The sequence below is a fragment of the Hyaena hyaena genome, unplaced genomic scaffold (genome assembly GCF_003009895.1).
Source record: "Hyaena hyaena isolate Hyena2069 unplaced genomic scaffold, ASM300989v1 scaffold_890, whole genome shotgun sequence".
In the NCBI taxonomy this organism is placed as follows: Eukaryota; Metazoa; Chordata; class Mammalia; order Carnivora; family Hyaenidae; genus Hyaena; species Hyaena hyaena.
In genome coordinates, this window is record NW_024081524.1 from 325,295 (window position 1) to 338,518 (window position 13,224).

The 13,224-nt window shown below is 41.7% G+C and overlaps 1 protein-coding gene across 2 annotated transcripts in view; it reads right to left on the reverse strand.

The window, feature by feature from the left end:
• Positions 1 to 13,224, reverse strand: part of MARCHF6 (membrane associated ring-CH-type finger 6) — a 79,775-nt gene that overhangs the window by 6,674 nt on the left and 59,877 nt on the right. For both annotated transcript variants that reach the window (XR_005526080.1, XM_039220460.1), the window contains exons 21-24: positions 10,410 to 10,591; positions 8,201 to 8,335; positions 3,550 to 3,639; positions 1,017 to 1,149 (exon numbers count right to left, since the gene is read on the reverse strand). Coding sequence is in view for 1 of the 2 variants with exons in the window: in XM_039220460.1 (XP_039076391.1) it covers positions 1,017 to 1,149; positions 3,550 to 3,639; positions 8,201 to 8,335; positions 10,410 to 10,591 (540 nt within the window). In the remaining variant the exon portion in view is untranslated. The remainder of the gene's footprint in view (positions 1 to 1,016; positions 1,150 to 3,549; positions 3,640 to 8,200; positions 8,336 to 10,409; positions 10,592 to 13,224) is intronic.

Below are 13,224 nucleotides of genomic sequence, written 5' to 3' on the forward strand. Positions count from 1 at the left end.
CGCCGACAAGCTGGACTGTGCTTTAAAGTCCACGCTGGAAACGAGAGGACGTTCACCAGAGAGGAACAACGAGACTTACTCTTTTGAAAGGTCGTTGAGGCCACAGTGTGGAGAATGAATTAGTGGTTGTGGCTTCAAAGTAGAGAAACCAGACAGGAGGCCACTGAGGTTAAGGTGAGAGCCATGGGAAAAGGTGCCAGATTAGAGAATGGCTTCTAGAAACTGGGTCACATGGACTTGGAGACCATGTGAGTATGGCAGGTGACACAGACGACCTACAAGGTTTGTGACTCACGCAACCTGTTGGATGATAACACTAGACACTCGGGGAATTCAGGAGAGGATAAAGATCTGGAGGAGAAGACTTTGTGCTTGTAATTTTGAAAATATGCTGGGTTTAAGGTCCTGTAAAGACTTTTCAGCACATAACTGACCAGATAATATCTAGTTGTGGGTGCCTGGGTGGCTCAGCTGGTTAAGCATCTGACTCTTGATTTCAGCTCAGGTTATGACCTCACGGTTCATGGGTTCAAGCCCTGCACTGGGCTCTGCGCAGAGCCTGCTTGGGATCTCCCCTTCCCTCCTCCCCCTCCCTCTCTGCCCCCCCTCTGCCCCTCCCTTGCTAATGTTACATGTACTCTCTCTCTCAAAATAAACAAACTTAAAAAATAATACCTAGTTGCTAATAGCTCACTTTTCCTTGCTCTTACAAGTACAGGAGCAGAGCACTTCCAGTGAGGAGAAGGAAAGCTGTGCCTATTTGGGGACACTAAACGTCAATACTTCCTCACCTGCCTAGAGGAAAAAAACTACCAAGGACGTTTAGGATTCTCCAAATCTTGCCCTAGGTAGTGCCCAAATCTAAGAAAGAGTCTCTTGTGAAATCGCTGTTTTAGCTGGGTTTATATTTACAAATTAATCATTTGGAGCCAGACAGCCTATGATCCTGGAAGTGCTCTCGGCACATGGTGAGGTTAAGAGGCGCACTCTCCGACTTCCCGGCTGGCAATACCCACCTAGTAAAGGAACGACGCCGGACGCGATGACGTAAGGTATGCACAGGGAAAGCAAGAGCACAGAGATCACTGGCGCTGCCAGTTTACGAATGATATAGTGAAGGTCAATGTTTCGGATGCCATTTGCATAAACCTGAAACATGAGAGAGAAAATTAGAAAAAGGGATACGAGACAAATCCCCCCAAGTTAACAGGGCAATGTCTACTGAATCCAAGCCACAGGGAGTTGAAACTACTGGTTATTTTTTCCAAAGTCAAGACAAACTCTGAACACAAATGTAAGTATGATGCCCACAAGTTGTTACAGAAATGCATTTACTTCCTTACACTTTGCAGTTAACTCTGCAAAAGGAAGAAATAATACAACACTAACCTAGAATCCTAACTACACTAGTCCCGCACTATACAATACCAGATACACCCAATAATATTAGATAAAGACCATGTCATAACCTGAAACAACTACTCACATATCTGTGTAAGAATGATCTACTATTAATCAAGATTATTTTCATTTTATCTGAATAGAAGAAAACATTATAAGCAGGAAATAGGTTTCTGATAAGTTGTATAAATCAAATTTTACAAACCAAAGATATTTTATGTAAAAACTTAGTATGAAAGAATTCTACAGTGAAGTTTTTTTATGTCAAGAATTTCTACAGTATTTTCACTATCTTATCCAGAAAGTTCTAATGAATTGCACTTCAGAGGAAAGAATGAATAAAAAAGTGGGAAAACCTTGGGAATAATGGAAAATAAAGATACTATGCAGAGGGGGACAAAACAGAAGAGAGCGCTGTTTTTGCTTTCTCCCAGCCCCTCACCTCCTGGCCCCCAGCGCACAGTGCAAGGTGCTGAGGCACACCTCCCCCTCCCCCAGCAACAGGCCAGGGCATAGCACGCAGACAAACATGCCTGACAACAAGCTCCACCTTTCAAAGGCTTCCAATCCCAAATGCATTTAAATCCATGCAACAAGACATCCCAGTGTTTCTCAACCATTTTACTCAAACTTACATAGTATGAAAAAAGAATGTATCAGAGAGCAAAACATTACAAAAATCAACGTTTCACAACCTCCAATTGTGATGAAACCCCTCTTCTCCACATTCTTTGGGGTGAGGGCCAGTCCCACCCGGAGACTCCAAAGTGGAGATGTGTGGAAACACACGGCGACTCCTGGCTCTCCTACCCCCACGAATCTCCAGGGTCAGGGTTTTTCTGACAATTTTCTCATGCATACCGAGCTGGGAACTACAGTCGTTATTTCCTATACATCAGAAGGAGGTGTACCTCTACTGCAACAGAGCACCTAATGAATTTGGCGTTGACCTACAGTTAAGAGGACTGTTCATAAGTACATTTTCTAGACAACTAAAATGTAAAGAAGTACCAAAATCTGTTAGGCTGGTTACTTAGATGGAAATCTTCCTAAAGGGAATTCTCATACTTCCCAGCCCTATTACCAGAGTACAGAAACACCATGTAGTTTTTTAAGGTTATCACCACAATGATCAAGTTATCTGATGGTTCCATAATACAGTAATAGTCTATATGCTAGGTAGTAAAATATTCCCAAACAGCTCTGTTTTTTAAATTAAGATTGCTTTTATTTTGTATTTTTTTAAGGCTTTGGGATAGGTTTTCTAAGTCTCTTTTTTTTTTTTTTTTTCAAATTTATTTATATGGGGGATGGAAAGAGAGTGCACATTAAGAGTGCACATGGGCATGTGAAATGCAGGCAAGCGGGAGGAAGAGACGAGAGACAGAGAATCCCAAGCAAGGCTCGACCCCAGGAACTATGAGGTCATACCCTGAGCCAAAATCAAGAGTCAGATGCTTCATCAACTGAGCCACCCAGGCACCCTTAAGTTTTTATTTTAATTCCAGATAGTTAACATAGACTGTTGTATCAGTTTCAAGTATACAGTATCAGCTTTGCTTTTTTAATCTAATTTTCCCCCTGCCCTTTATTTACTGTCTTGAACAGTAAACTCTTTTCCCTACTACAGATTTAGAAAACTGAATAGCAAACGTACATCAGAACTCTTGCCCTGAAAAAAACGACATGTGCTAATTTTTGCCTTTACTTCAGAGCTTCAGGTACTGTAAGCCGCTGGTTAAACTTCAGATAAATGAAGTCTTGGGACGCCAGGGGGCTCAGCTGGTTAATGTTCAACTCTTGATTTTGGCTCAGGTCATGATCTCACAGTTTGTGAGATCGAGTCCTGCAAGGGGCTGACAGGGCAGAGCCTGCTCCGGACTCTCTCTCCTCTCTGTGCCCTTCACACACTTTCGCTCCCCCTCAAAATACATACATATACATTAAAAAAAAAAAAAAGGAAGTCTTAAGAATGGTTGTTGAAAATTCATGGTGGTAAAACAACAAACTGTCTTCTTAAAAAAGAAAAAAAGTTCCATGTGCTTCTTAGAGAAGAGGTGGAAAACTCAGAAAGGTGGAAAATGAAACTGCAGCAGCCCAGCACGGCCCTGCCCCTCCCAGTCTCTCCTGAAAGCGAAGTTGACTTACCTGCTCGATGACGGTTTTTAACCACCACTGGGGGCCCATCAGTGTTATAGCTGCGATGATTTTGGCGTGCAGGACTCCGAGTGCCCAGTCCTAGGAAATAAAAACCATTCAGCAGATTTTTGTTTTCAGCAATAAGCCCAGCCAATAGAGGCTATACGATTTTCCTGCATATTTCATTTCAAAACAGAAGTTCTACATGGTTAATAATTTTACACAAGACAAACATACACTAGAAAAATCCAGGGAAATTTCCCCCCTAAGAGCTCAAATTCTGTTTCCAACAACATTTTAGTATCTTTCAGAAACCTAATTTTCCCAGTAGAATTAGCAAACATGTCCACATTACTGGAGAGCTCAATCAGCAAGTAGAACAGTGCCACGATTTTATTTCTTCAAATCATCTTAGCTGCTGTGTTGCTGTCAGCTGCGCTAATTACATCAAAACCAGCCTGTGGAGCCGTGTTTGGCCTGAAGAACCAGCCCCAAAGGCTCGGAGAGCTGCCCGCTCCAGCACTGCCGACCTGCTACTGGAGCCTCTGCTGCCCGCGCCCGGCACCCCAACGCCAGGCCGCCAGAATCATCACTCCCCACACGTCACACCACGTAAGGACAGCTCCCTGCTTGCAACGCGCAAGTCCTCAGCGTGGCACACAAAGTCCTTCATAACCTGGTCTCTGGGGGGTTTTTTTTGTAATGGGTTTTTAAAAAAGTAACACATAACATTTAGACGTTGTCTTACGTAAAACCAAAACCTTTGCAGGGCAGGCTGGAGTCCTCTGTGACTAGAGCCCAAACCCCAATCCCTCCCCAGCCATGACTGCCACTCACGCACCCTCCGTGTCTTCCCCTGTGCGTGTGCTTGCATCTGTACAGAGACGCCCCTTTGGAAAGAGGCAGTTATCAGTTTTACGTGGACTCTGCTCATACTGTTTGTCCTCTGCCTCGCCCACCACCTTGAGGCTAAGGCTCTGATTTACTGCTTTGCTGGGTTTGTATTTTGGGCACCTTCTTCAAGCGGGCTGAAAGGCTGATGCACGCACCAAACTCCTGCTACCACGGCTCTTCACCCTGACAGACAAATGACTGAATGACACTTTGCCTGGTACAGGAGCCTGGTTTTGTCCCTTTTATCTCGATCATCTATAAATGCTCTTCTGCCGCCTGGCTTTGGGTGCGATAGAAAAAAGTGCATCACCAATATGATTTTCTTTTTTGAGGTTTATCATTTCTCTTTGCCTTCAGAATTCAGAAATCTTACCAAAATACGCCCAAAATTTTTCTCATCAATGTCCATTTCACTAAACCTGATGAGCTCCTTTAACCTACAGAATCAGGACTTTTCTTTAATTCAGTTAAATTTTTCTATTTCATTCTACGCTACTCATTTCCACACTCTGGAGCCCTTATTAGGGAGGCTAGCTTCCCTGGATGTGCCCTCCAAGACCCTTACCTTTACCCTCGACTTTCTCCTTGTTCAGTTTGGCCCTGTGCGCTGCAGTGATCCTCCAGGAGCGCAGTGTGAGCCTCAGTGGTGACGAACCACGTCTTTCATTCACCTACTGCAGGTGTGAGGTCTGTGGTGCAGGGCACCACAGTTACTTTGTTTTACTGCCACTGTGTGTCTGCACACATACTGCCCTTGATCACCTATGTTTGTGTCCTTCTACTCGTGTGCTCAGGGCTTGGCGGGCACATCACAGGGCACATGTTTGGACTTCTCTGCCTGACCTTGCTTTCTGTGGTTGCTGTGCATCCCCTTGGATAAAGCATTTGTTATTTTTCTCTGCAGGTTCAATGAGGCTCAGTTCAGACTACAAATATCCTAAAGGGTGCAAAACAACCTTTTAGCCTTTTAGATGCTGGGACAGCAAGCCCTAGTCCCCTCCGGAGAACACGGTGAAGCCTCCTGTTTCATTCCTGTGCTGTCCCAGGCCCCCAGGCAGAGGAGATTCGACTCACAAATTCAGCTTTCTCTTGGCCTTTGGAGTCTAGAAGGAGCCCAGGTGAGGTTCATTTTCACCTGAGGAGGTCCACAGACTGCTGAGGTTCAAGCTCTTTCAGGAGCCACTGACATCCAGTCCTTTCCCCCAGGACAGGACTCGCACACGAGTCCCTCTGCTAGAACTCCATGTGCCCACTCTCCCATCAATCTGCAGCCACTTCACAAGGCAAAGGCAAGCAGCTTAGAGTCAGGTATGGAGAAAAGGTAAGCTGTTCTGATGCAGAACTTTAAGGACACCATGCTACACACAGCCGTCTACAACTTGTATTTTTCTCCTACTTACAAACATGACTGAGCAGTCTCTAACAAAACACACAGCTCTACCTCCCTCTCATTAACTGCTGCACCAAGTGCCAAAGCACAAACACATCACACTTATTTAGGCGTTCTGTGCTGGTGGACATCCAGGTGGCTTACAACACTGACATCAGAAACAACGACACAGTGGACACAGCCGGGCCTGTGCCTCCCGTGCACATCCACGTTCCCTGCAGCGGATTCCGAGCAGTGAAACCACTGGCTCACAATATGTCAGTATTCTCAAAAGCAGAGCGTTTCCAGTCATTGTGCAGAAGGACAACGCTGGGTGCCGTCAAGGTCACAGGGACACAGTGTAACCGTGCAAGCAGCATCTGCTACTCACAGCAGGAGGAAGTGCACAGTCTGGGGGTGCGGGGTGCTCGCTGAAATTGTCAGAAAAGCTGACAGTAAGATTTCTGCTTATGTGAGGTGACTGGGGGGAAGGAAAGGGCACAGGGCTTTGCTCCGTGTCAGATGCTCTTAGAAAGCAGAGGTAATCTATGCTGGGCTTCTTAATAAATCTCGCCCAGAAGCAGGGACCGACCGCAGCTAAAACCGTAGTCAGTAACGCAGCAGCAACTAACGACGTCAGCTGGGAAGCGGGGATGCTTTCTTATTTTTGTGGTTTGGACAATGCTCACGTTTTGCCCGTGTTCAGACGTGGTTTCAAAAGGGTCTTGTTTTGTCTTGACCCATCGTGGTGATGCTGATGCTGTGTGAAGTTGTCTCTGCTGGGACGAAAGCAAGGCCCAGCCAATGAGGCCAGGCCGGCTCCTGCGTGTCAGGGGCCACCTGCTGTTTCAGTGCCATGCGCTGAAATCCTGCCTGTTTGTGCCATCTGCAGTGATCACTGCTTTAAGCCAGCATCTGGTGGAGCCTTCCAAAGTAAAGCTGTGTGTTCTCCTTTGGGATATCAAATAATCTGCAATATGACACTTTGCCACCATTTAAATAACTACAACATGGTTGTGACATAACTTGCTATGCAGCAGTAGAAACTGAAGACCCATCGACTCTCACCCGACGGGTTCAGCATTCACTGACAATCTCTGCCACCCAACGGGTTCAGCATTTACTGACAATCTCTGCCAGAATTGTTTATTCTGTTAACTACTGCAAGACACTGACTTTTCTAATTGTTACTTCCTCGACCTTTATTAGCTGGTATTACTCTATAAAAAATAGCTTTCCTTCAATTACTGACGCCATCTGACCACCCTGTAGTACAGACCTTACAGAAAGACTTTGTGTGTGCTGAACTTCCCCCTGGGTTTCTCACTTTTCCAAGTCTAATTGAGAGCACACAGGCTCACAGGCAGCTCCACACACATGCTTTGTTTCATCCGTGGTCTGCCCACTCGCTCTCTTCTGGAATACACTTCTTCCTTTCTTATCCACTCCTTTGTACTCTGCTCTAGGTTGTCCTAGGCCTGGTCTCCTACAGAAAACCATACCGAACCCCCAAAGCCAGGGGAAGTACCTCCTACATGATGCCACAGCAGTCCGTGCTGCCCCAAGCACAGTGCAGCCTGCCTGGCACCTGCGTGCTTCGCCCATCAGCCCAGAAGGTCCACAAGAAGGTCCTGCATTGGACTCATTTCCAGCTGAGTCATACAGTATAGGGTTTTTAGCAAACGTTAGAGTAGGAAAGTAAATATCTGCCAGTAAGTAAAGTTTGTGGAGTCTCTTCATCTGGAAAGTAGAGGAAGGGAAACACATCCTTCAGAATTTTCACCTCCAGGAAGTACTCTCATACAGTAAGAGGAAACAGAAAAAAGGCTGAAAGACTATGAATGACTGAAGTCAATGCCTAGCTCTTTCCTCATTATCTCTTAAGAACTTGAAGTCTAGGATACTAAATTCAGGCTCTAAATACTAGAGAAAAGTAGTATTTTTCTTCCTCAATAGCTTAAAGATCTTTGCTGTGACCTACATAGGTTCCCTCAGAATGTTCTTTTTAATAAGCCTGTGACTTTGTGGGAAAATATGCTGTAATTATTCAAAAGTGTAAGTTACTGCTTAAAGTCTAAACCTAAAAGAATCAAGATACCTCATCTTAACTAAAATGTGGAAAGATCAACACGTTAGTTTGTATCTTCAAAGATCAGGTGAATCCTAAATGAACAGTTAGTGGCATTTTAACCAATAAAACCCTTTTAAAGGACTTACATGACCTGTATATTTTGAAACAATAGATTAAAACATACCATTTAATCAATTTTATAAGGGTTCCTAGAATAGAAAAAAAATGGTCTTTCTAAACAAACTACTTAAAATCATTTTTTTAAAAAGCGACTTTTCTGATTCCAAATCCATAAAGAAATACCATGAGCAAAAGTCTGCACTTACCTGCCATGGGTAAAAAAGCGGAGTCTGATCCAAGGGAACCCGCAGGGGGGCGACTATCACCAGCTCGAACAGGAGCCCCAGCAGGAGCGGGACAACCCCAGCCAGCAGCACGGCGACTATCAAAGTCTTCATGATCTGCCAGCAAATAAGACCATGTCACTTGAGAGGCCTTCTGATTTTTAGCTAAACTCTACTCCAATTGGAATTTTATTTTTCTTCTTTCACCTGATGCCTAACAGAACAAACAGTATTACCTAAACACCTCACATACATGTTATATCATTAAATAAAATTTCAATCCGTATATCCAGCTCAAGCCATAATAAAAGCATGAATTATGCATTTCTGCTTATAAATCATAGAAGTCATCATTACATATATTAACCAGGTGGCTGTGCTGTTTTTCTCAATCTCATTCTAAGGAGGAGGCTTTTGTTTGTCCAAGAAAAGGTACTGATTATCCCAGGCTCCTAATCCAATGATGGCTAACTCATAGGCTGACCTGTGACCCCAGAGGCGGATGGGGACAGGAGAAGGGCTCTGCAAAATCCTAGTGAAGGTAACAAATCAAGCTGATCAAACTGGCTCCCTCGAGAATCCTGTGTGGCCCAAGAGAACTCACTATGATAACCAAAATGTCTTATATCTGTGTTGCCAATATGGTAGGCAATAGCCACATGGCTGTTAGCACAGCTCTAGAATCCAGACAAAGCAACAAAAAATGAAAATAGTCAACACAGAGTAAAAAAGAGAGACTATGAAAGCACCACTACAGAATCCTGACAAAGATATGAGTGTTTAAAGTGGCCCTAATGTCTGATGACCTCCCTTTCTCTTAAGGTAGCCTCGGTGAGTACGTTTGTTTCAACAAGAGACTAATGTGATGTGGGTCATATAAGATGCTTTTTTAAAATGGCATAGTGATAGCCAAAACACGGAAAGAGCCTAAGTGTCCATCAACGGACGAATGGATCAAGAAGATGTGGTTTATCTATACCATGGAATACTACATGGCAATGAGAAACAATGAAATCTGGCCATGTGTAGCAACATGGATGGACCTTTGAGGGTGTTATGCGGAGCGAAATAAGTCAGGCAGAGAAGGACAAATATCATGTGTTTGCATGTATAGGAAGATTAGGAGGAACTTAACGGAGGACCATGGGGGAGAAGAAGGGGGGAAATAGTGGGGGAAAGGGGGAGAGGCAAACCATGAGAGACTCTTGAATGCTGACAAAAACTGAGGACTGATGGATGTGGGGGGGGGGGGGATGGGCATGGAGGGGGGCACTTGTGGGGATGAGCACTGGGTGTTATGTGGAAACCAATTTGACAATAAACTATTTGTAAAAAAAAAAAAAAAAAAGGCATATTGATGATATAAAAGATTATCAAATGAAAACTGGTTATTAGCTGGTTTCTGTATTTTAAATATAGTTGCTCATTATCTTGTGGAATTAAACAAGTAAACCCCTCCACTCATAATACACAATAAATCTCAAGTTTTTCTTTCAATACTAATACAGTAACCTTTTAGTGAAATTAAAATCTAAATTCAGGTACAAAACTACGATTATACAAATGAAGAGGCATAAGCAGTGACCTAAACTATTTAGCAGGCGCAGCTGACATAACAATCATCACACACGGACGACCATCTTACACTGACACTTTCCCCCACTTCTGTACAAGTAAGTACTTACTGAGCAATAATTTCCATTACTTAGCTATACTTTCACATTAGCCAAGACATTCTTGAATTAGCAATAGAAATGTGTAATTAAAGGAATACCATTAATATGAAACACATGAACTTAATCCTGAAGTCATGATTTTTACATATTCAAGTAGATAAAAAAATCAAACTTCAGAAAAAATATCTTAAAATTTCACTTAACCTGATTTTAAGTTCTACAAAATATCTTATATCTTGACAATTTCCAAAATAACTTCTAATTACAATACTTACTTAAGGGCCTTACTGGATCACGTAATAGCATGATTTTCTTTTGACCCTTGAATTCATCTGTGATTCTCAGAATGAATCAGAACTAGCTAATGTCTTAATGGAATATTCCTCCTACTTAAAAATAAATCAACTCTCAACACAATATGCATAATGAACAAAAGTGAAAAGATTTAAAGAAATGACTAAAAAGTATCCACTGCGCCTATCATACAAGACCAGTTCCTTATTAGAAAAACCTACCATGAGGGACCACTCTTTCACCTTCTGGAAGATCACCCTGCGTCCCTGCGGCATCCAGGCCACCAGCACTGTCACCGCCCGTATGGTCAGCCAGCAAACATAGAGGCCACAAGCAGCTGTGTAGAGCTCATGAATTTTGGCAGTCCCCGTCCAAAATGACATTAACCAACGGCCAGCAAATACTGAAAACAGAAAGGCTGATAAATGAGATGCATGGCTATCTATGTAAAGAGAACTATAATCTTGATGTCCTTCTGTTAGTATTTTCAATTATTTCAATCATTTTAAGTGGTAAGTAAAAAGACATCACATTTTGATAGATCAATGTCTTCATTAAAAAAAAAACCCAACAAAACCCCCCACACACTTTAAAGAACACAATTCTTTGATTAACACAACCAAAACAGCAGGAAGTCACTGGGGACAAGCTCTCCTGTGACACCTACTTTGCCCAGTCACGCCAATAACCTGCTCCTTCAGAAATGAAAATGACTGAAGAGGTTATTTTCATTGTTTTCACCACCAAATAAAATCATTAGAGACATAATATGACAAAAGTGGAGAATTTATTTATATGTTATGCTGTCAATACTTTCAACATTTAGGAACATTACAAGTAAGTCAGATTAACTTTCTTTCAGTTGACTCGTCCAGCAAGACAGAAAACTAACCTTATTTTAATAAGAAATGCGCATAGTAACATTTTAAAGTACAATAATCAAGGAATAAAGTAATTTTCGTAGAAAAAAGATCCAAATATATTGCAACTTAAACAGATTTGAGAAGTGTCTAAAGAACTGCCTCGGATGAAGAGTTAATACAAAGAAATTCTACAGCGTACCCCTAAAAATCTAACTCAGGCAAGATCATTTTATATAGTAACTGACTTCACTTGGTTACTCTCCAATAAGGGTAACAAGAACAGTGAGGCCCAAATGTCTTGCGTCTGTGTCTACGGATTAAGTTCTTCTTAATCCAGCGCCATTTGTCACTCTGAAACAACTAAAAGGAGCTAGTGGCTATGCTGAGAACCTTCCGTATATTATCTCATTAATCCTTCGAAGAACCCCCCAGGTAGCCACTATTTCCATTTTGAAGATTAAGAACGCAAGGCTCAGCAACAGAACCTTACCCAATCAAGGTCCCATGAGGGTGGAGGCTGAATTTGAACTCATGCCCTGACCAATGAACCACAAAGCTCATGCTCTTGACCAATGAAGCACGCTGCCTCCAATGAAACTAAACCAGCTCTAGAGCGAAGCCTTAATAGCCACACCGCTGGCAATGAGACTCTGCAACCTCACAAAATGGTATGAATGTGAAGACAGTTATTGCTAAAGACGAATACACGTAAATATTATGTGAAATAAACACATGTGCATGTTAATTTGAAAAAAATGTAAAAATCACGTCTGATAATTGTGTAGACATGTCTAGTATTTTATATACACGTATACATACATACGTATATTTCTATTCCAAGGTTTTTTGTAGTTACTGTGGATGTTTGCTTTTTAAAAATCTAGGCATGGAGGAGGACACTTATTATGAGCACTGGATGTTATATGGAAACCAACTTGACAATAAACTATAATACAAAAATAATATTAAATAAAAAATTAAAAAATAATAAAATAAATAAAAATAAAAATCTAATAGCCAGTTTCTCTTCCATACATCACACCTTTCTACTGAAGTGCTTCTGAGAGGACAGGGTTAAGTTTTTAGTTTGTACTAAGGTATCATCAGTTGAACTGTAGCTACAGAAAAGTAACCTATGGTGGGATTAGATTAACAGGGGAATGTTTAGTTAACAATCTTCAATGGTTTGCTGACAAATTCAGGTACTAAAACTAGGTTTTCTTCCTTTAACTTTTTAATATTTCTGATAAAAACATGAAAACAGAACATAAAAACAATAAATGTAAAACTATCCAAAGTTCAAAACCCAAACTTTCTCAGCAATGTATTTACTACATTGCACCCATTAATCAGGATGTATCATTTTGAGAGTTGTGATATGAGGAGTAGTGAGCTTATTCTAAGTATAGATCTAAAGGTTGAAATTTATTATTCAGAAGCAGTTAAAAAAAACACTTTTATTTTTACCATTTTAAGTTAAATCACAATTCCTACAGATTGGAGAATATTCTCATTATTTTTAAAAACCTCACTTGAAATTAAAGTTCCTACTTGTTCTTTCTTGACCTCAGCCCTCATGGAAAAACTCAAATATTCAATACAAATTTGATTTATAACATTATTGAAGTAGTGCTATAATTAAGATACTAACTCACTATACATTTACGTACTTATAAGAATGAGAAGTACTTTCAATGATTTTTTAAGTGGCTAACACGTGTCAGGATGATTCAGGGTTTTCTGGCCTGCTATAAACACTACCTGGAGGCCTGGTGGCAGCAAGCCATTCCCAAGACTTCGTCACAGCTCTGGGCTCAACTCCATTTACTCCTGACCTTTGCAGAACATGTGTCTTATCTGTCAGATAAAGGAACTAACTGAAATTTAAAGATTAGGATCTGTGAATACCAGACGATAAAGGAAAACAGTTTGGCTTCATAAAGGTGTCTAGCAACGAGATGCAGTGAACTGGAAAGATATAATGAGGGCAAACCTAATGAACATCAAAAGACTGACTTGATAAAATGACCTAAACCATACAGGTGACTTTTTGAAGACTATGTCCAAAAAAACTGAGTGTTCACATGTAATGTACTTCTAAAAATGAATCAGAAATTGTATCTTGATTTCGTCTGCCTCTGTTCTAACACAAATGACTCCACGGAGATGGAGG